The sequence below is a fragment of the Hylaeus anthracinus genome, unplaced genomic scaffold, assembly GCF_026225885.1.
Source record: "Hylaeus anthracinus isolate JK02 unplaced genomic scaffold, UHH_iyHylAnth1.0_haploid 5, whole genome shotgun sequence".
NCBI lineage: Eukaryota > Metazoa > Arthropoda > Insecta > Hymenoptera > Colletidae > Hylaeus > Hylaeus anthracinus.
Window position 1 is genome coordinate 2,679,249 of NW_026535322.1, and position 20,535 is coordinate 2,699,783.

Genomic DNA, 20,535 nt, shown 5'->3' on the forward strand with positions numbered 1-20,535 from the left:
GTCGCACGCACCGTTCGGGGCTAAAGATGCGATAGGTAACCTGCTTGCAGGAAAGTATGCCGGGTTGCATACCTACAGGCGAATTAGTACAGACCTGGCCGCTAGATGGTTATAGCGTCGCATGACACCTTTTCAGGGGTAATTTGATTTTGTATACGTAAATTCTTATCTCTTGGCTCAACATATTTGCATATTTCTACGTGACTAATCATCTTGAGATGGTATGTATATGTACCTATCTGCATTAGATGTCTAGTTTAAAGCGAACTTATTAAACTTTAGAAGAATTATGTCTTTAATAGCTGGTGGATTTAATCGAATTAATACTTACCGTTTTAAGCAATGTTTTCAATTAACTTCCTTACTCCAATAACGCGATTCATTTTACTTAAGCTATCTTAAATGGATTGAAATTAAATAATTTAAACTTGGGAGTCTCGTTTGAAGATTCTACGTGGTGCTAAAAATTATGTATAATATTTTCTAACGTGCGCTCATACTTATTTGTTACGCAATTCGGGCGTTCGCAAGGTATCTTATTAAATTAGATATAATATAACATTAAAAGAATTATGTTAGAGTAACCAAAATACATTTCAATACCATATAGTCGAGTAATCTCAATTAGACCTGAATATAATGTTAGTACCCGAGTCAAATTGACACACTAGGAAATCGAAAGACATGTAACTTTGTTTTCTCTCTAAAATAATTACCTTAATTATGGGAACTGGGGATCGATTGGAGTGAAATGAAAGAAAAAAGACCTTAACGCACACCAAATTTTTTTTTTTTTTTATTAACTAGAATAATTTATTTTTTTCATGGTAGAAAAAGGAGAATGTATCTTAACTCATGGACTGCATTGTACTCATATATATACAATTACATACAATCCTCAATTGAATGTTACACGTAAATTCATTATAAATTGATTTCTTATTATTTTTCCTTATCTTCTGTGTGTTCTGCGTGGATGTGTGTATGTGCATGTAAACGTTCAGGACCCGAAAGAAATACAACTGTTCTGCTTTGTTCACTGCTCGGAATAATTATAAAAAGAGGCCTGTCACACTTCCACTGTGTCACACGGCGTTTCGCGGAGGGGGAAAAAAATAGCTTTGAGTGCAAATTTTACATTTCTTTTTTTTTTTCTTTAAAATCCGTGTTTTACTGCTTTTTCCGCGAAGTCTGCTTTTGTATTTTCGTTCGTATGAGGGAGATGAGGGTAGGAGGGGCCAAGAGAAAGACAGAGAAATAGCAGGTTTGATGGCAGAGTTTGCGGGGATGTATAATGGTCGGAAATGAGGGAAGAACAAACAAGAAATTCTAAATGGAAGGTGTATACAAAGTATCGGTGGTGTAGCTTGGAAACAAATAATACGTGGAAATGACTTTGTGAAAATTTTGTTCGTGGTTCGTTCGAACGAAAATTAGGAGAACCAGGTGTCGTGTGGGCGCGCGTCGTGTGCGTGTGTATGTGTGCAAGGATGAAGAATGATACGGAAATAGGAATTGAAAAAAAAAAAAAAATAAGAAAGATGGGAATGTTCTCAGGTCTCTCGTTCTGTTTCTTTTCCACGGAAATTCTTGTTCTCGGACCGTAGGAACCGTTCCTCGAGATGGAAATTTACGAAACGTAACGAAAAAGAAAAGGAAATCAAAAATGCAGACGATCGTCGTTTCTGTCTTTTCCGTTTCCGTTTACCATTGATCGACGAGTTTACCGAAAGAAAAATTAAAAATAAAAACACGATCTTTGCACTGGCTACTCTTCGCTCTTTTTTTCCATCTCCTTGCTTTTTTGTTCTCTTGTTTCCTGACTCGCGGTGAAACGTCCTAGCTGGGTGTTTTTCCCCTTTCAGCTCGGGAAACCTATCGATTTTCGATTCCTCGTACTTCATTTTTCTTTGACTGTTTAGCATCTAAACGCATAGTACACCTTACGAACAAACTTAATAATGAATCAAAAGAAAAAAAAACGAATCAAGAAAAAGTCCTCTTTGTCTCCTTGAAATCTACTCGTGAAAAGTGTTATTCATTTTCTTTTTTTTTTTGCTTGCTTACGGTATCGTTCACTTTAGTTTTTTTTTTTTTTGACGTTTTGTATTTAATTCACTCGTTTTAATAATAATATTCATATACTGTTCTCCTTAATAGCTTCTTCTTTCATCTTTTCTTTTTTATCTGTTTAACGCGCTTACATTCAAATAGACTTTTATTAGAGTTTACACAGTTAATAAAAATTTGTGTCCGATTATTTTACTTATTTTTCCTTTTAAAATCTGTCTCTCGCTGCGTTTTTAAATCGTTCGTTTTGTTTTCTCGTTTTCACCATTACTCCATTCCACGCATTCTCTCTCTCTCTCTCTCTCTCTCTCACACACACACACACGCACACACACACACTCTCTCTCTCTCTCGCTCGCTCTCTCTCTCTCTCTCATCTATAATATTACTTTTATTTATTTACGTTTTATTATTATTACTTTTTTTTCACGTTTAATTATCATGTGAGGAATTGTTTTACGTCGAGCGTGTTGCTCGTCTGATGGATCACTGTGGTGCATCCTCGCTCACGCGCGCGCTTCGCGTCGATTTCTCGCTCTTCGTTCCCCTTGTGTGTTTTTCCTTAATCGTAATAATTATTATAATAAGAGTAATAATAGTAGTCGTAGTAGTAGTAATAGTAGTAGTAGTAATAGTAGTAGTAGTAGTATTTAATAGTAATCAAAAGCGACAAATTTTGCTGAGGGACGAAGGGAAGGAAGCGGATATCGAAATTTCGTTTTCTCTTTTCGCTCGAAAGTAGGCAGATCCAAAAGTTGACTCTCGTCTAGATTTTCCACAAATTTCACGCTTATCTTTTCTCTTTTCCATAACAACAATTTTGAATGCGCGAACAAAAAGGAGTGTTCGCGCGCGTTATCACCCGAAAAGGAAAGCGACGCTGGACGGGCGCGTGAGCGTTACAAAGAATTCAAAAATAAAAGACGCGCCGCACGTAATCGGCGCGGCGTCTCGCCCGAATTTTCCTGTATCTTTTTGCTTTTTTCGTTCTCGAGCGCGAGTCGAATTATTTTCCCTTTTAACGTATCCGTTTATTTTCTTATATTTCAACGTTTCTTTTGTTATCCTTGAAAACCATTCTTCCTGCGTCATGATGTCAAGTCATGGTGTATACATGTCGGATGATGATGATGAAATCGTCGGTCATTATTACTTTTACATTTTCTTCTTCGTTTCAAAATAAAAAAAGAAAAAAAAAAAGAGACAAAAAGCAACACAACGGCATTTCTACTATTCCCATTCTATTTTAACGCTAAATATGTAGGACAAAAAACTAACAGATTTCGGCATAATAACAAATCGTCGTCTACCGAGCCCGAGACGCGTCGCGAGCGTAGCTCCGCGGAACGAACCATCGCGAGGAATCCCAGCTTTTCGGGGACTTTGTATAACTTCTCTCGCGCTCGTTCTCGTTCGTTTTTATATTTATAGTTTTCTTTATATTCTCCACACTCGAGACGCTCTCGAGCGATTCGACGCGACGAAATATAACAGGTTGTCGGCTCTGACGGCTGTCGTTTCTCACTTCTCATGGACAGTTTCCCCTAGGTGACAGATATTTTCCGCCGATCTCCACGACCCCGTTTAGATTCTCAGCGAAAAAAAATATTCGTCCGTGGTTCTCGCGCAGAAATAAAATACATTTATATCTCTGATCGACGACCAGTTTTACCAGTCATCAAAAAGTTTCCTCTTCGGGTCAATTTCTACGATTCGAAAAAGAAACAAACGATTATTGCTCCTACTTGTTACCTTAGCTCTTCCAAGATCGCAGTCGAATGATTTATATTATATCCTTTCTCATATCGTAGAAATTGTACCGAAAAGAAGTCCTGGAAAGGAGACCTGTGCGCATCACATTCACGAATGTTCGCGCGTCTGCACGAAGACTGGTGACACGAGCCGCGTTTATTGTTGTTACGGTGATACGTGAGGATCTGGCAGTGACGCGTTTACAATTTGAGGAAATGGCGAACACATACTATTACATTCGACGCTGGCAAAGATGACAATCGAAAACGGTGATTCCAATTTACAGAGATGGGCAAACTTGAATCCAAACGATAGCTAACGTATTCCAATTTTCATTCGAGTCACGGATAAGGTAACTTTCGAGCGTTGTGTGAAAAGCTTCGAACATACTTTCGCCCATTTCTGTATCCTGAAATTGACATAGTATTTCCTCGTTCGTCGAGCTTCGTGTCCGACCAGATCTTCGAAGACGCTGTGGGGAACGCAGACATGGTCACGGAAAACGCGCAAGAGGAATCGAGTCCCCGAGAAATGAGAAATTCCAACAACTTCACACTATATACATCCAGAAGGGAGAGCCTCATTCGCGTCGACGGGCGACCAGCGAATACGCGAAAAATAAATTGCAGCTCCGTTTTGGTCGAGCCTCGACGCCGAATATGGACTCTCAGCCCTCGACAGAGCTCGCAAACACAATAATTCTATTTCATAATTGTTTTATCATCACTATTTCACGTTTAACTATTTCCTATTGTGTATGAAAGGGGAGGGGGTTTGGGGGCGGGATTTTCTGGGGGGGCTCTTCTGCTCGATTAAACTGTCGCGATGTTTCCTTACGGTTGCTGTACGTTTCTCTCAATCTCTCTCTTTTTAACCAGCAAACCGTCCCTCTATTTGTTGCTTCCCAAACTCATCCACGTCTCGTCGTCGAAACGAGCCGAAAGAAACTTGGAAAACGGTTCGAACGAAAAGAAACCGTGAACGCTGCGCATCGATTGATCGATAACAGCGCAATTGTTCGAAGCTGTCAACGAAAGAGATCCAACAGGAAAAAGAAAACGATCGACGCGATGGGTTAGCTGGTTTGCTTCCATTATCCGCGCCTTATCACGATCGAACAGAAATTCCGTGCGCGTTCGAATATTATTTTGCAACGTGATTTGGGAAGAATTATTTTAGAAGAAAAAAAACAACAATACAAAAAGTTATTCCGGCAACCGAAACGTGGCATATCGTCTATTGATCCCTCTCTGATACGTTCCCTGTATCCTCTCATCATCGCTTAATTATTGTTCCAATCTTCCTGTCACTGGATAAGACTACTTTTTTTCTGCGTTAATTATTGTTAATATGCATGTAATTAAGGTACGGTGTGTTATCTGCTTGTAGCTCTGAAATTTGCGAGGTAGTATTGTGTGGGGGGCGGGGCGACGACGCCCTTAAAAATTCCCGTGTTGGTGTCTATTGTAACAACTATTGCACTTAATGATTTGTATCGATACGTCGACGCGCTAACCGTCTCGTCGACGGCGCGCGTCGATCATGTAAAAATGTACTGCGTATATCGTTCAACAGCGACGTTCATTATTCGTAAAAAAAAAATTAAAAAAAAAAAAAAAAAACAAAATTGTCGGAGAAAAAGATCGAAGAAAGACTCTTGTTGGACACTCTGCGAACATTGTTAAAATCTTACTATACGTTATTTAATAATAGGTACCTATAAATGCCATTCGGTTTCCGTATTGTTACGTCTTTCTTTCTCTCTACACATCGTTACTCTTCGCATCCTTATGCGTTAATCTCCTCTTCCATCATTCACGTGTCACTGTTCTAACTAATTCTCCCTTTTTCTCGCTCTATCTATTTGTATCTCTTTTTTCCTCTGCGATACTATTTTATAGCTTAAAAACAAAGAAAAAATTGACAAAATATATATGACGTATTACGGTGTAGAGATATATAAATAATATCTATATATATATATATTTATTTATATATATATATATTTATATTTATATTTATATGATATAGCTTTCTATGGTAAATCTGGTTCGTTTAATAAACTCTTAAACGGCTTATTACAGGCGGAGAGAATCGGTCCACTTTCTCTACATCATTTTTCCTTCCTTCCGCGTATTCCTTACGTATCTATTTCCGGTTATCGTTACCTCTCGTTTTTTCTTCTTCCTGCGACCTGTTCTTTCTATTTATACGTATTCGTCCTGTGTATGTTATGTTCATATATATATTTATACATTCGTATACGCGTGTGCATCATATGCAATTGCTGTGTTGGCGGTGTGCTGACGGATTTCTCGCTCGGAAAAGATGCGCGTTCGCGCGTGTCGATCTATGATGTGTGCACGTGAACCAAGAAAAAAAAAAATGTAACATCACAGCTTCCATTTCGTCTTATTTTCCGTTTACACGCACGGCTCTATTTCTTCCTTTCATGTCACTTCTATTCTCCCTTTCCCGTCACGCTTTCATCATTATTCTCTTTCGTTCTCTGATCCGTTATTCTCTTCGTATGTTCTCCGATTCTCGTTGATCGATCGGTTTCTTCTTTCGGTCTTTTCTTTCGTTTCCAAATGATACAGGCCAATTCCTCACGTTCATCTACTAATTTTAAAACCAAACGCGTTTAGCGGGTGCTCTCCCTCCAGGAGAGAAACGAGAAAGTTTTCTTCCATTTCTTTTCATTTCCTCCACCATCTCGAAACGTTGAAAATTTTGAATTTCTTTCATTTTCTTCATTGATACGATCCTTTCGTCGAAATTGCCGAAAAACCTCGAGAAAATGTGTGCGTGCGTTTTCTCCCTTTCCTGGGCCGAGTGGAGAACTCCAACGAGCAGAAATTTGGCGTCTGGAGGGAAGCGGCCCGCTAAATAATTATTTTTCCTGCCTTACATGCCTATGTACTTTAACCTCTATGCTTTGTGTACTTAATGATTATCCATATAGTATGTAGTTTAAACTTTAAATATTATCCACTAAAAACACCATAGATTTTTCTTCTCTCCCTTCTCGATCGAAAAGCATTTTATGCGCCGTATGTGTACGCGTGTGTGTTATGTACGTGCGCGTGTATGTGTGTATGTTCGTGTGAGAGGGTGAAGTTTGAAAAGGTTAGCAATTCGACCGATTAAAAACAAAAAAAAAAATAAATACACGATAATATAGAATTTATCGATTCTACCAAAGCCATAATATAGTAAAAGAAAACAAAGAAATTACCCGGGGAAAAGATGGAGTTAAAAAGATAATATGTGCCGAATAATAATGATAAAACATAGAACAACAACCGAAATCCCGAGGAAAAGAACTGAAACGCGACGACGCAACAAATTTTTCTGTCGGAGTTTAACGCGGAAAGAGCGATTGCTTAAAAAAAAAAAAAAAAAAAAAAAAAAAAAATAAATCGTTCGATAGAAAACTCGCAACATTTTTCTATTTCTGAAATTTCTTTTCTCCCCTCCCCCCTCGATCTACGTCGACCTCCCGTTATTTTTTTTTTCTTTTTCTAGTGCCTTCGCATGCAATTCAGAAACTCGGTTATCCTACCACTGTGTCGATTTCATACTCGCGATTAGCAATTTTATAATACAATTAGAATTATCGTTATTATTACTATCAAGATTATTATTATTATTATTATTATTATTATTATTATTATTATTATTATTATTAGTATACGCCATATCTTATTAAACCGTTTCCTCTTTTTGTTTCTCGTCCGTTCGCCAAAAATATCGATAGTTACCAGCGATCGTTTCACGTTTCCGCTCGAGTAAACATGTATCCTTCCCCAATTTCCAAATTCCAGAAAGCAAACAAAAAAAAATAAATAAAAACCAAAAAAGAAAACACACCGGAGGTATTGACAATATATCGCGTTAAGTGTATCGAACGATGGCAAAAAAGAAAAGAAAAATTTAGGTATGAAATCTTTACTTCTGGTAGCTATCATCTCGAAAGTACGAGTTCCTCGGACCAAGAAAAAAGAACGAGTTTTTTTTTTTGTATTTTGTCGTGTATGCATCTCATACGGAATTCACGAATATAGCAAAAAAAAAAAAAAAATCATCAAATCATCGAAGACACAAAAATACATAGCGGTAGTAGTAGTAATAGATAGTAATAGTAGTAGTGTAGTAGTAATCATATAGTAGTAATAGTAGTAAAGTATTTGATAGTGGTAAGCGATTATATAGTAGAAGTTTTTTTTTTTTATAGTAGAATAGTAGCAATTAAAATAAACTAAAGTAGACAAAAAATGAATTAATTACGGTGAAATTATCGTAATCATGGGGGGCTGGCCTTCGTCACGCCTCGTCCATCGAAAACCGTGCGCAAATTTCGCGAAACTGATTCCTTCTTTTTTTTTTTTTTTTTTTTGTAACGCGTCAGTTTCCATTACTTTTCTCCTCGATTTTTATCAACACCCTCTTTGTCTCTCTTAGTCAATGATCGAACCGGAAATACAAATCGAGACGGTCGGAGTGACGAAGGGTGGCGAGCCCCGCGGTAGCGCAAAAATTAAAACAAAAAAAAAAAAATTATTATACCCAACGTAGCGAGTGCGAAGCAAATGCAAGCGCGGAGGTTGTCTCCGTCGGCAATGCGCAACCTCTATATTTATTATTTATTCAAGAAAATTAGTGTTTTCCATTTCAAGCACGTGTGTTATCATCCAAGAAGTAACATCTTGTGTCGCTTGTTTTCTTGCTTTATGATCGACATATATATGTATATATATTTCATGTTTTGCATTTTATTAATTCGTAGTCCTTCCCTCGATTCGTCTGCTCGAATATTTATCGTATCTTTTTTTTTTCCACTTACTTGTTTTTCTTTTTCTTTGCAGCGACCTGGTTTCGCGCAAACGGCGTCGTGTGCCGTTCTATTTTATTTTTCATTGTTTCCGTTGCGTGATTATTTTAATTATTTTATTAAGTCCGTTATGCGTGCAACCATCGTACATAATATGGATGTCCGTTTCTTTCTTTCTTCCCGCCTGTTCACTTCTTCTCTTCACTCGTCCTTCGTTAAACGTCACACACGTTATTTCTCCTATCATCCTCGGTCTACGCTTTCGTGATTAATCCCATACCATCCTCGGCGTGCGTATAATAATGTACGTATATTTATATATTTTTACATATATATATGGCATGCGTGTGTGTGTTGCGGGCTGCGTAGATATATTTTTCTCTATCTCTTGCGCTTGGTGCGTGTACATGTATAACGATTGTTTTGGGGGTTAGAAGTGGCACCGACTTCTTTTTCTTCTTTAATTAATCCCGTTGTTACTCTCTATGCTCTAACGTATAGAATACACAATATAAAAACGAATAGCTGTCCACTCTTCGCTGTCGAACTGATGATGACGATGACGATTGTCGATAATCTCTCCGTTTCCATAAGCAAGATCCGTCTACCTTCTCGGTTCCATCGCGTTACCCGTTCGTACAAGCACGTTTCTTGACGTTTCCAATACTCGGTCCCGAGAAAAGCACAATTTTTTGCCTACTCACGTTCGTTACGAAAGGTTCTCATCTGGCTGTCAAGGTGGACCTATCGTTCTTTGGTCGAGAACGAGTCCTGGCGAGCAAAGGATAATAAATTAGAATCGTGCAAGTTGTCGAGCGATCTAAGAGCGATAGTATCTTCGCAAGTTGCGTGGCTAACGTGGTCCCGCGATCGGCAAGCTGTTCAAAGTTGTCTTGCGTCGCCAGGATGTACATCGTGCATGCTCAAGTCGAGCTTTTGACCTGACCGTACGCTACCAGTTTCCCGTGATTTTTCGAATGTACTTTTCGTTCCAACGATCTTGTTCTCTGGGTGGCTGGGTGCCTCTTGGTGTCCTGTGTGCGTGCGTAGGATATGTATCTGTGTCCTGCGTGTGTAACAAAAGTGGTGTACGTGCGTGTGCGGGTATACATGGGTTAACAGAACGACATTCACGAACGTGGATATGTCGTTGCGAAACAAAACGTGTAAATCGAACAGGAAAACGAAGAACGCGTATAAACATCTGTATAATTAAATTGTAAAAATAAAAAAAAAAAGAAATAGATAAAATTACCGCGCCAACAAAGGAACGCGAAACTAACGAATCAACGGGCGATAAAGGACAACCAAATAAAAAGATTTAAAACCGAGCTTCTCACAGGATCAGCGAACAATACTTATACCCTAAAACGACGCACAATGACTCCGTGGCTTTTAAATCAGCCCGTCTCCCAGGGATAGCAAGGGAAACGCGAGCAACTATGCATATACGAATCTCCTCTTTCTTTTTTCTTTTTTCTTTTTTTTTGTTTTTGGTATGTTTTTCACGTGTTTTTTTCTTTTCTGCTCGCGTTATCCATCGCTTATCCGAGTGGAAACCAGAGATGGGCAAACTTCAACTGGAACAGTATAGTACAATATTTTTATACATTTTCATTCGTAATTGTAGAGCTCAGATTGCAATCGTCGTCGAACGAACGAAGGATAAAGTTTCGTTTATCCTTGATTCGTTATCGAGAAATTTTGTCCGTGATGCCCATCTCTGATAAGGCGCGAACTTGTTCCGCGCAACTTGTATCGGGGGTAACGAACGAACCGAAAAGAAACTTCCTTTTCCACTGTACCACCGTTCATCCTGTAACATGTTTCCCAGGTTGAACGTGTGCCTCGTTTTTTCCCACCCGTCTAGTGTGTGTAGACATTCCATCTCGATTGGCCGAACTCCCGGAAACGGCTATTTTGGGTTTTAGTATTACTCATATCTCGTGTCCCAACTCGCGACTGGGTTTCTCAACACAGGTGAGAGCACCGATATGACAGCACACCGAAGCTCTCTGAACACCAACGACACTCGACTTCCTCTTTTCCTTTCGTTTTTTTTGTCCCTCTTTTCATCTTTATCGTCTCTTCCTCTTTCATCTTTAACTCGCGCGACCGTTCGCGTCTCGTCTCGCTGGCAGTGTGAGAACGATTTGTTGCCGTTTGATCGAGGATTTCATCGATCCGTGGGATCGTCGATGATTGAACGACACAGCTATCGGTTCTATGTATAAACGTAGCAAAATACGAGACGAGCACGACGACGGCGCGGCGATATCGATCGTCGAAATCTTTTATCTTCTATATTTAAAACGGAGAAAACAAAAACAAAAAAGAAAAGAAAAGAAAAACTGCAGCATATATATATATATATATAACGACGCTCGCGCACCTAAACAAGAAACACTTCATTCGCTCTAATCACGCATACGCGACGAACGGTTCTATTTTTCACGGGTTTTTTCCTTCTTTTTTTTTTTTTTTGCGTCATCTATAATCCGGTGCACATCGACTATAATCTGTTCCGTTAATAAGTTTAAGCTTTACATATAATATATATCTATGTACAACAAGTGTATAGTGTATATATGTGTTTACTATATGTATACAAGGTCTTCTGGGGGAGGGGAGGGGGGTTGGGGTTTTTCGGGGAGTGTAAATGCAGTGTAGAGAATAAGTTACATACCCGCGCGGTTTTCTCATAATGCCCATTATTGGCAACAATAGGATAATAATAGATAATATATTAAGACTTCGTCAAAACGCGTCACCAACTCTTACTCTCGTTTCTCTCTCGTTTTGTTTTCTCTTAATCTGTCTCTCACTCTAGCTTCCTAACTCCGTTTAGATCACCTTACGATTAGATTATGTTTCATTCCGTCTTCCATCTTTCATCGTCCCATTCTCTCGGCATTCGCTCTGTAGTCGCACATTCACACGCTTTCTCACCCTTTCGCGAACCATTATCGTCCACTGAAGCGCCACGCCCTAAGCTTATCCGATATATTATCTGTTTAGCGATATCACTTGAACCTGTCACATTAACAATGCCCAACTGTATACAATAAGGCCCTCGTTTACCGCCGCGTACTCGGTTCAGAACCGTTTCCCTCGGATCCAGAATACGAACTTTCAGCCCCGTGATCACGATCACGCGAGACGTCGACTGATCACAGTGCTGCACCCGAGAGAATTCGATTGAATTTAATTAACTTCTTCGGACTATTAATGGAACGTGAGATTTATATCAACTTTAGGACTCGATAATTTTACGATATTTGGTATCGGTGTATCCAGATAAATTTTGTTATTTAATGAATTAATCTGTCGTTGGAGAAACAAGAATTTAGATCATCCCTGTTCGAGGACCAGTCGACACCTCCCGTATCCGGGCGCGTTTCGTTTCCGCGAGACGTTTGTCGCACCTTCCAACGAACGATGGTCTCCGAGGTGTTGGTCGATGCCAGTCGACTCTACCCGATGACTGTTCCCAAAACGGAAAATCCGAGTAATCTCTCTGAAACGAAACGCGTAGACCTGTATCAGTCTCCCCCTCGCCGGGCGGTCTGATCGCGATGCATTATCTATCTCGAAATACTAATACTAAAGCCCAAAATAATCTACCACCATTCGTTTGTCGGTGTCTGTTCCCCTACTCACTCTCTCTTTCTTGTTTCCTGCTCTAAATACGCGCGCGATCCTCTTGTCTTCTCCGCGAACGACAAAAATAATAATCGTCGCCTCGGGGTTGCTCCGAAGCGCCAACGATTAATGTTGAAGTCGTCTCCGATAATTATTATCCCTTACCACTATTTACTATTCATTTATCACTATTAAATATTAATAAAGAAAAAGAAGTGCTGTTAACCTGCTGTGTGGTCGCGACGACGGGGAGGGGGCGGAGCGATCAACAATTCTTGATCCTCGTACCCCGAGGTCGCTTCGTATATTCGCATCGTTTGCTATTGTTAAGTTTCACGCGTGACGATCCACGAAATCGTCCGCGAATGTATATATATATATATATATTTATATTTATATATATGCTTACAGTGTAGAGGATCGTGTAGATCGATAACGAAACGAACCGATCGCGTCGGCGTCGATCCCTTCAGCGTGATTCATGTGATTTCCGTTTTAATGTGTTATCAGCTGACGTCGGTGCGGTGAACACACCCCTTTCTGATATTTTATTTCCTCGTCGTTGAACGACGATGTGTATCTGTTCTGCGTGTATCGATGTGCGCGTTTGTATTTTTACATATGCAACGAATTTTTCTTTCTCCATTGTTCGACTGTGCCCGCAAACAGGATTTCTTGTTGCGCTGCCCTGTCTACTCGAGCGACGATACAAGACGGCGATGTTTTTTGCTGTGTAGACGTTCGACGACGGTAAAGCATTCGAAAAGCAAAACTGAGAATTACTTTTGGGAATCTCCACGTGCGGAGGGGGACTCCTACAATTTTTCCAAGTTTCTCGTCGGAAATTGTGTGCGTGTGTGTGCGAAACTTTATTTTTTCGTTCTCGTCTGTCCTCTGAGAGTGTATATACGCGCATGTGTGTGTGTGCGTGAGCGTTTTTCTTCATTTTTTTTTCTTTTATCGTTTCAATTAATCGTTTGCTATCTTCGCCAACGTTCGCGTCGAGCGGATATGCTGATCCTAACCGTGGCTGATCGAACTGTAAGAGAGATGTCTCTGACCGGATCATCTGCGATCGTGTTGCGGAAATGGAAGATTTTTTTTCGTTTTGTCTAGGACCGCCTCGTCGTGAGGCGGACGCTTGGATCTGTGTCTTTCTCGTCTTGGAGTCGTTTTCCCTTTTACTTTCTCCTTTTGCCATTATTTCTTTTTTTTTCTCATTTTTTTTTGGGGGGAGGTTTATAATTTTTTTTTTGGTTTTCCATCGAAAGTTTTGCCGCGAATCGCGTAGCTGTTACGCGTTAGACGCGTGGATTGTTCCACTTGAATTTCGGCGATTTCTTTTGTGGTTTTGTGTTGCATCCTGCGCGCTCTTCTTTCTTACCGCGACACGTGGCACTGGGATCTCGTCCTCTCGTCCACCGCAACGGTCTCTCCGCGTGAGTTTTGGTTGCTGTCGTTGCTGTTGTCTCGGTGCGCGAAAATTTCAACCTCATCGGAAGGGGATCATCGTTTCTTCTTCTTTGGCGAGAAGAGCGTTATGAAATATCTTACCGTAAAAAACGTACAAAAGATCTCGCTATCTTATATAAACGGTTGGTAAGAACGTGATAAAAAAGGTCGATAGAGCTTAACAGTCGTCGGGAGATACGTCGACGATATTGGACGTTCGTAGAAAAAGAAGCCTTTTTTTTTTGTTCCTTTCGTCGAGGCTTGCACGCTTTTCGTTGCTTCGATAAGAAAGATTGGTTTTCGTTCCCTTTGTCGACGGTGTCTTTTTCTTTTTTTTTTCTTTTTCAACGTTTTGGTTCCTCTTTTGAAATCCGATGCTCGATACGATCTTATCATTTTTTTTTTGTGGTCACTCTCTCACTCTCTCTCCTCGTTCCGCGGGATACATGCATAATCTTAAAACTTAAGCGCCGAGCTTACTTTAATTTTCCTCAATTCTAATCGATAAGCACGATCTTATTTTTTTTTTTTTTCTTTACTTCTCTCACGGTAAAATATTCTAGAATACTAACATTTAGATTTAGCGATAAATCGATTTTGTACATTCGTTTTTTGTTGGTATTCCTTATCCAAGTAGATTAAGTTACTCCTCACCGTCTTAATTCGCGCGCATAATAATTTATAACGTTAAAAATCTTCATCTCTTTCATTTAAGTTAATCGTTATTATATTAATAATTTCTATTTAATCTTTTCATTTTTTCATTTTTTTGTTACCTTGTTTGATTTGTACATTCTCCCGTGCGTGCGAGCGAGCTTGCCACAGTCTCCTCCGAAATCTCTTCAATCTTTTTCCATTCTCTCCATTCTCGGCGTTTAGAAGTGCTGGTGCCGAGGAATTAGCCAAAAAAGGTAGTTCTTGCCTCGTTTTCCTTTTCTTTTCCACGTTTGCGTTCTGACAGGGTTGTAAACGTTGCCTTTTTTCTACGTTTCCGTTTGTTTCCGCCTTTTTTTTTTTTTTGTCTTCTTTTCTGTTGCGTTTAGCTTTCGCTGACTGAACGTATATTTTTGTTCCTCGTTTCCATTTAATCTTCATCGGCGATGGAGCGCAAGAACTGACTGTGAGCGAGCCTTGAAGTCTTGGGGGGTGTCTTCCTTTTCTTTCTTCCTGTACTACTGAGACTCCGGATTTCATTTTTCTTCCGCTTCTTATCTTCTTATCGTTGAAATTTCGTTCCAAGAATTGGCGCAACGAAAAAAATGAATCAAAGATCGATGAACGAGCGAAAGGTGTGAAAAGATTCACGGTGCGGGGCAGATTACGGATCGCGAACTTTTTAATTACCTCCGTGCATTTTTTTTTTTTTTTAGATTTTTTACGTTGTTTTTTTTTTTCCTTCTTTAGACAAATATAAAGAGATATTCCGAAAAGGGGGGAGGGGTGGCGATGATTTTCGCTGTTGGATGGATGTCTCCCACAACGAAATTCTGTGGAAAGAGCGACTGTATTTCGTACTCGCGACGTGCGTCTCTGTTTTCCGTAATTCCTTCGTTCCCTCTGGGCGTTTGTCTGTTGTTTTTTTTTTTTCTTCTGGACTTGTTTCGGCCGAAAAAAACAATTTGTTCGAACGCGGTTGCGCGCATCGTTTCAGGAAAAAGGAGCGTCGAGTGATATTCTCGAAGTAGCGTAAATGATTTATCTCGTAGCGGTGAAGGCGAATGTTCTTTTGCTGTTGTTGTTGTAGCGGTGATATATAGATGTTTCTCCGCGCGATCTTGATCTTTCTGTGGGTGTTGTGCAGTGCGGTGTTCCTTTTGTTGTTCTATGGGTTTTGCTTCTACGATTAACTGATTTGTTTGCTGAATTCTTTTCTACGTATGCATACTGTTTTTGTTCCTTGGCACTTTCATCGTTTTCTTCGTTTCTACGAATGTTATTCATCCTTTCGTTATTACTTTTTTTTTTTTTTTTCATTAAATATTTACGCTCGATAAATAAACACGGAAGCGAGGGCCTGCGGGCGAGGAAGGCTTTCCCAGGCGGCGACATCGACGAAAAATCGCGTCGCATAAAACTGCGAGCCCGATCGTCCTGTCGCCAGCCGTCGCAGTGACGTCCGCGCCGAGCGGACCCGGGCGCCCCCGTTTTCCTCCAAATATATTAAATATATTATACAATTTATCCGACTAAAATCTCCTTTATTCCCCCCTGGCGAGCGACAGACGCGCACAGCGCAAAAAGCTGCGCGCCGTCCTCTTTAAATTCTTCCACCACATCCACTTCCCATCATTTTTTTTATTTTATTTTTATTATTATTATTTTTTTTTTTTTAAATCGTTACTCTTTAAATTATTTACTCTTTCCTCGTTTCATCTTTTTTTGTTTTTTTTTTTACGAAAAACACTTCGCTCTCGCTTCTCCGCTTCTTCCTTCGCGATTCTCTTTATCTCTTATCTCTATTAAAAAACTTGTTTTCGCCTTCGCATCCTCGCGCCACGCTTTCAATATCGTTAAAATTCATTAAGTTATTAAAAACATCTAACAAAAAAATTGAAAAAGAAAGATTCACTTAGATCTCCCCAACAATGTATCAAAAATAAACTTATACTCTTAGATTCATTTTCTTTTCTCATCTTTCCCCATCCCATTTTTATACTCTCGCGTCGTTATTCTCTCTCGTCTATTCCATTCCACGCTCTCTCTATTTCTCTCTTTAAAAATCGTCTTTTGTTTCGTTTTTTGCTTCGAATCTGGTGTTTCACTTTCCCTCCACGTTTCTTGCTAGCTTGCACTTCCTTCGTTTCCCATTTATCATGACTTCGTTCCATGCACTCCTCGAGTGCGCAGCGAAAAAACGCGAGCAAGGCAAAAGCAACTCTGCCTTTTTTGTTCACCTCCGAGTATCTTTCCCGATATCAGTCACCGGGTACGATATTCGTGCACTCTCGGAAGTTTCTCGCTTTTCAATCTCTCCCTTTATCTCTCTCTCTATTCTTCCTCGATAAACAAAAAACTGTAACACGCGATATATCTTTCCCTCCTGTTTCTACACGGTTCACTCGCAAAACTGGATTAATTCATTCCCACCCGCTTTCTAAACTCGTGTATTTTTGTACTAAACGCATACCGAATGCCGTGAATTGAACCGACGCTCGACGATCCTCCGTGAACCGGAAGCGATCGTCGCGCGCGTCGGACGCAAAACCCCAAACAAGGGATTCAGCGTTCTAAGTTGAGCGTCGAAGACGCGCCACGTTCGTTTGCGAAATTAACCACAATTGGATCGTCGACGATGGACCAATGTTAGAATGTAAATACGAAAGTACCACCCTCTATTGCACGGATGGTATTTATATGATCGTGAACGAATGTGCTAGTCTGCAGGACTATCAAACATCGTGAACATCAATAGAGGGTTAACGTTAAATTCCACGCGTTTGCCTAATTGCTTCGAAACAAAGCAGTCGATTTTGCAAAGAACGTGGCGGGCGATCGCGCGTCTCGTCAGTCCGTTAATTTTATCTTCTTTTTGGTCGCATTGATAGATCACCGAACAGGACCTCGCCTGTCCGGTTGGTTTCATCGACTTCCCCCAAGTCCCATAATCGTGTAAAGTCCTTCTCTCTACTCTAGTCCCGAGCCATTAGTTTCCATTTTTTCCTCTTAAATATCTCTTACGCGATCGATCTTTCCGTTTACGATTGAAAACGCTTTCCTGCCCATACGTTGCACGCGCGAACTATCCGTATCCTCGTACTTTGTAGGTTTCCTAGATCAGAACTTAAAGAATTACGTAGTCGTGCGCAATCGGTCACGAGTTTTCCGCGTTTTTTTTGTTTTCTTTTCTTTTTTTAAATGATCAATTCCTCGAATACTCGTCGCGTGGGAATGATCGTGATCGATTGGCCGTGCCTGGAGCCGCGGTATCGCTGCGAGTGTTTTTGGAATTCGTGGACGCGCGGATTTAACTACCCTAAGCGGCTTGGGCGGTACCAACGACTTTCAATTGCGTGACAGCTTGGTCAAAGTAATAAAAGGTATGGGGAAGCGTACCAATATGGAAGCATACCTGGTCGATCGCTCCTCGATTCGACGAAACAGTCTGTGTTCATCGCTTCGCTGTTTCTCATTGAGATGCTTAACTTGACTAAACGGTTTGGTTGTCTGAAAGTCGTCGGTACGTTCTCAATTTCTCGCAACTATTATCTTATACAATAATTTGAAAGGAACTCGCTGGCGATACGCATGCTCGCGCACCACGAGGCGAAGAGCGGCACACGATCGTCACGAGATACACACACCGTATACTCGTCAAAGTATCGCTCTTCCCCTCCCAATACTTAATTACTCCCGTGTTCCTTTCCTCGATTAAGCCTAAATCTCTAAATCATCTGTCTCTATCTCGCGCTTCCCTTTGCCGTATATACGCCCTAATCAGTAATTAATCACTTATCAATTAATAGTATTATTCAACACACGCACACTCACACACTATTACATCCATGGTAAAGTAAAAATCCCTGAAAAAGTTTTGTGGCCTTGCTTCCATTTCCATTCCTTTTTCTTCCCCCCTTTCTATACGTCTCTCTTGTCCACTCTCTTCGCTCTAGCGGTTCGCTAACTTCCTCGTGCGTGCCAACGGTCGCTTTTTCATTCTCTCTCGAACATCCTTCTCGTAGCACGAAACAACAGCGCGGCCGTCTCGAATGCTTATTCTGTATTCCTCGAACGTCCGATTCCCTTCCACTTTCTCTTCTACTCACTTCCGCTCTTTCTCTCTATCCAATCACTATCTTTTTTTCGTCAAAGCGACCCGATGACGTTCTTTCGTCGGTTTCCTTCCTTCCGGGGCGTGTGTCCGACGTCGATAACCACTCGTCGATTCTTCCCCGCAGACGCGTGCGTCCTCTGACCCCTCTCACTGTTGGCTCTTGCAAGGAACTTGAGGCGAGTGCAGCGTGTCACGCATTTTGTCACTTCACTAATACGAAAAAAACTTCATAATCGCTTCTTTGGTATTACGGCGCGAGAGGGGCTCAGAGCGGGACCGCGGGGGGCCGAGAGGCGTCAGAAATATCCTGGCTTACGTCTAAACTGTAGAACGTGTCACGTTTTCGCTCACATTCTTTCGATTAAGTCTCGTTTATATTTCATTTTGCTTGCGCGTGTGTATTTTCCTCTATCTTCGTTTGTTTAAATTGTCTCTGTGCTGTGTGATATAAAAAGACTGTACCTAGAGTAAGTAGTTCCTTTCATTTTCCCTTTTTAAAAAAAAAAAAAAAAAAAACGAAAAAAAAAAGAAAATCCCCTTTCTCTGTAGTACGCAGCAGAAGGTAAGTAGTAGTAGTAGGAGTAGTAGTTAATAGCAGTAGTAGTAGTAGTAGTAACATGTATAACGTAATGTGTAATCGTTACTTAACTTCTCTGTATATTATTATAACTTTAATATTAGGTAGACTTCTTTCTTTTTTTTTTGTAGATTAGTTGGTTTTTATCCTTTCTCTCGTTTCACTTTTCTTTATCATATTTAAATCTTTAACCGTAATGAATGAGGTAATAAGGTTGTGTATGCTTTTTTTTCTTATCATCGTAGTATATATCCTGTTTCATCGACGAGGTGGTTTCGTTAACGCTGCGAAATCGATTCGTTCGAGTTTTTCACCTGTCGTTTCAACCCCCCTGAATGACCGAACTCGCAACGAAACGTTTACGCTACTCGCGTAGATGAGGTGAGAAAACCATGTGTGGGCGCGCGTATGTGTATGTGTGTATGTATGTGTACGGTCTGGCGAACGGGTATGTCGCCACGAAAGAGAATGGAATTTTCTAGCGTTGTCTCTGCTCTACACGGACAGGTACCGAACTTTTTTTTTTTCTTTCTCTCACCTCGTCTCGCGTGACACGTTTTCGTTAGATGACGTGTGCACCTTCCATCTGGTTCCATATGCGGTACTCGCGTCGCTTATTAATTGCCTTTGTAGAACTATGAGCGTTGTTACTCGTTGCGACGTTAGGTCACGATCGATGGCGATGCGGTCAACAATGATAATTTTTCACATGTCCCGCTGCAAAACCCATCTATAAAAAGGTACGCTACGCGATATCTCTGCGTTCTCGAAAAATCGCGACAAGTACACGTGGCGCTTGGCAGTCTCGGTGTACTTGCGCGAATTAAAAAGGAGAAAAAAAAAATGCAAACAAAAGGAATAATAGTAACAACATAAAGTAACGCCATCGACCGTAGCCCCTCTCTCTTACCCGTTACCGAATCAAATGGATGATCTTTTTGAAGAATATATATCTCGGCTCCTATTGCATGGATTACTCGAATCTCGATAGAAAGCGCTCGCGTGTGCCTTTCGTCCTCTCCCTGCACATCGCTCGGCCGCTCTGCGAGAATCTCTGAAGGATACGTGCCCCGCGAGAAGGAGGTTGCACGTAGCCTCATGACGAGAGAATGTCAAAGCGACGAGGCCACCCCGGCGAATAAAACGGATTCTGTGAGGCGTTGGTCGGCGTCAGGTAAGTTTCAGTGACGTTACTGATTTTGTGGTTGTTGCTGGCTGGATGGCGAGGAGCTCGATTGCTGCTGAGCCGAATGCTGTTGCGTCGTTGTGCCACCTTGTTGAGACGTGGCGCTTCCGTCTCTTCGGGTACGGGAACCACCTTCTTGGCTGCTACCACGACCAGCGCGCGAGCCAGCACCTGCTCCAGGTGCACCAGACTGCAGGACCATAGAGCGAATTCTTCTCTGTGCCGACTGTGAACAGACGAAAATGAGAATT

General features: G+C 40.8%; 1 protein-coding gene and 1 long non-coding RNA gene across 4 annotated transcripts in view; one reads left to right on the forward strand and one right to left on the reverse strand.

The window, feature by feature from the left end:
- The first annotated feature begins 143 nt into the window (after positions 1 to 143).
- LOC128895399 (uncharacterized) lies at positions 144 to 19,054 on the forward strand. The gene is made up of 2 exons (XR_008461773.1): positions 144 to 9,457; positions 9,490 to 19,054. It is a non-coding gene; the product is annotated as an uncharacterized LOC128895399 (long non-coding RNA).
- The window catches only part of LOC128895395 (insulin-like growth factor 2 mRNA-binding protein 2), an 81,279-nt gene continuing 76,349 nt past the window's right edge, over positions 15,606 to 20,535 (reverse strand). For all 3 annotated transcript variants that reach the window (XM_054157945.1, XM_054157947.1, XM_054157948.1), the window contains one exon: positions 15,606 to 20,510. In XM_054157945.1, the coding sequence (XP_054013920.1) occupies positions 20,289 to 20,510 (222 nt within the window). In that variant the 3' untranslated portion in view covers positions 15,606 to 20,288. The remainder of the gene's footprint in view (positions 20,511 to 20,535) is intronic.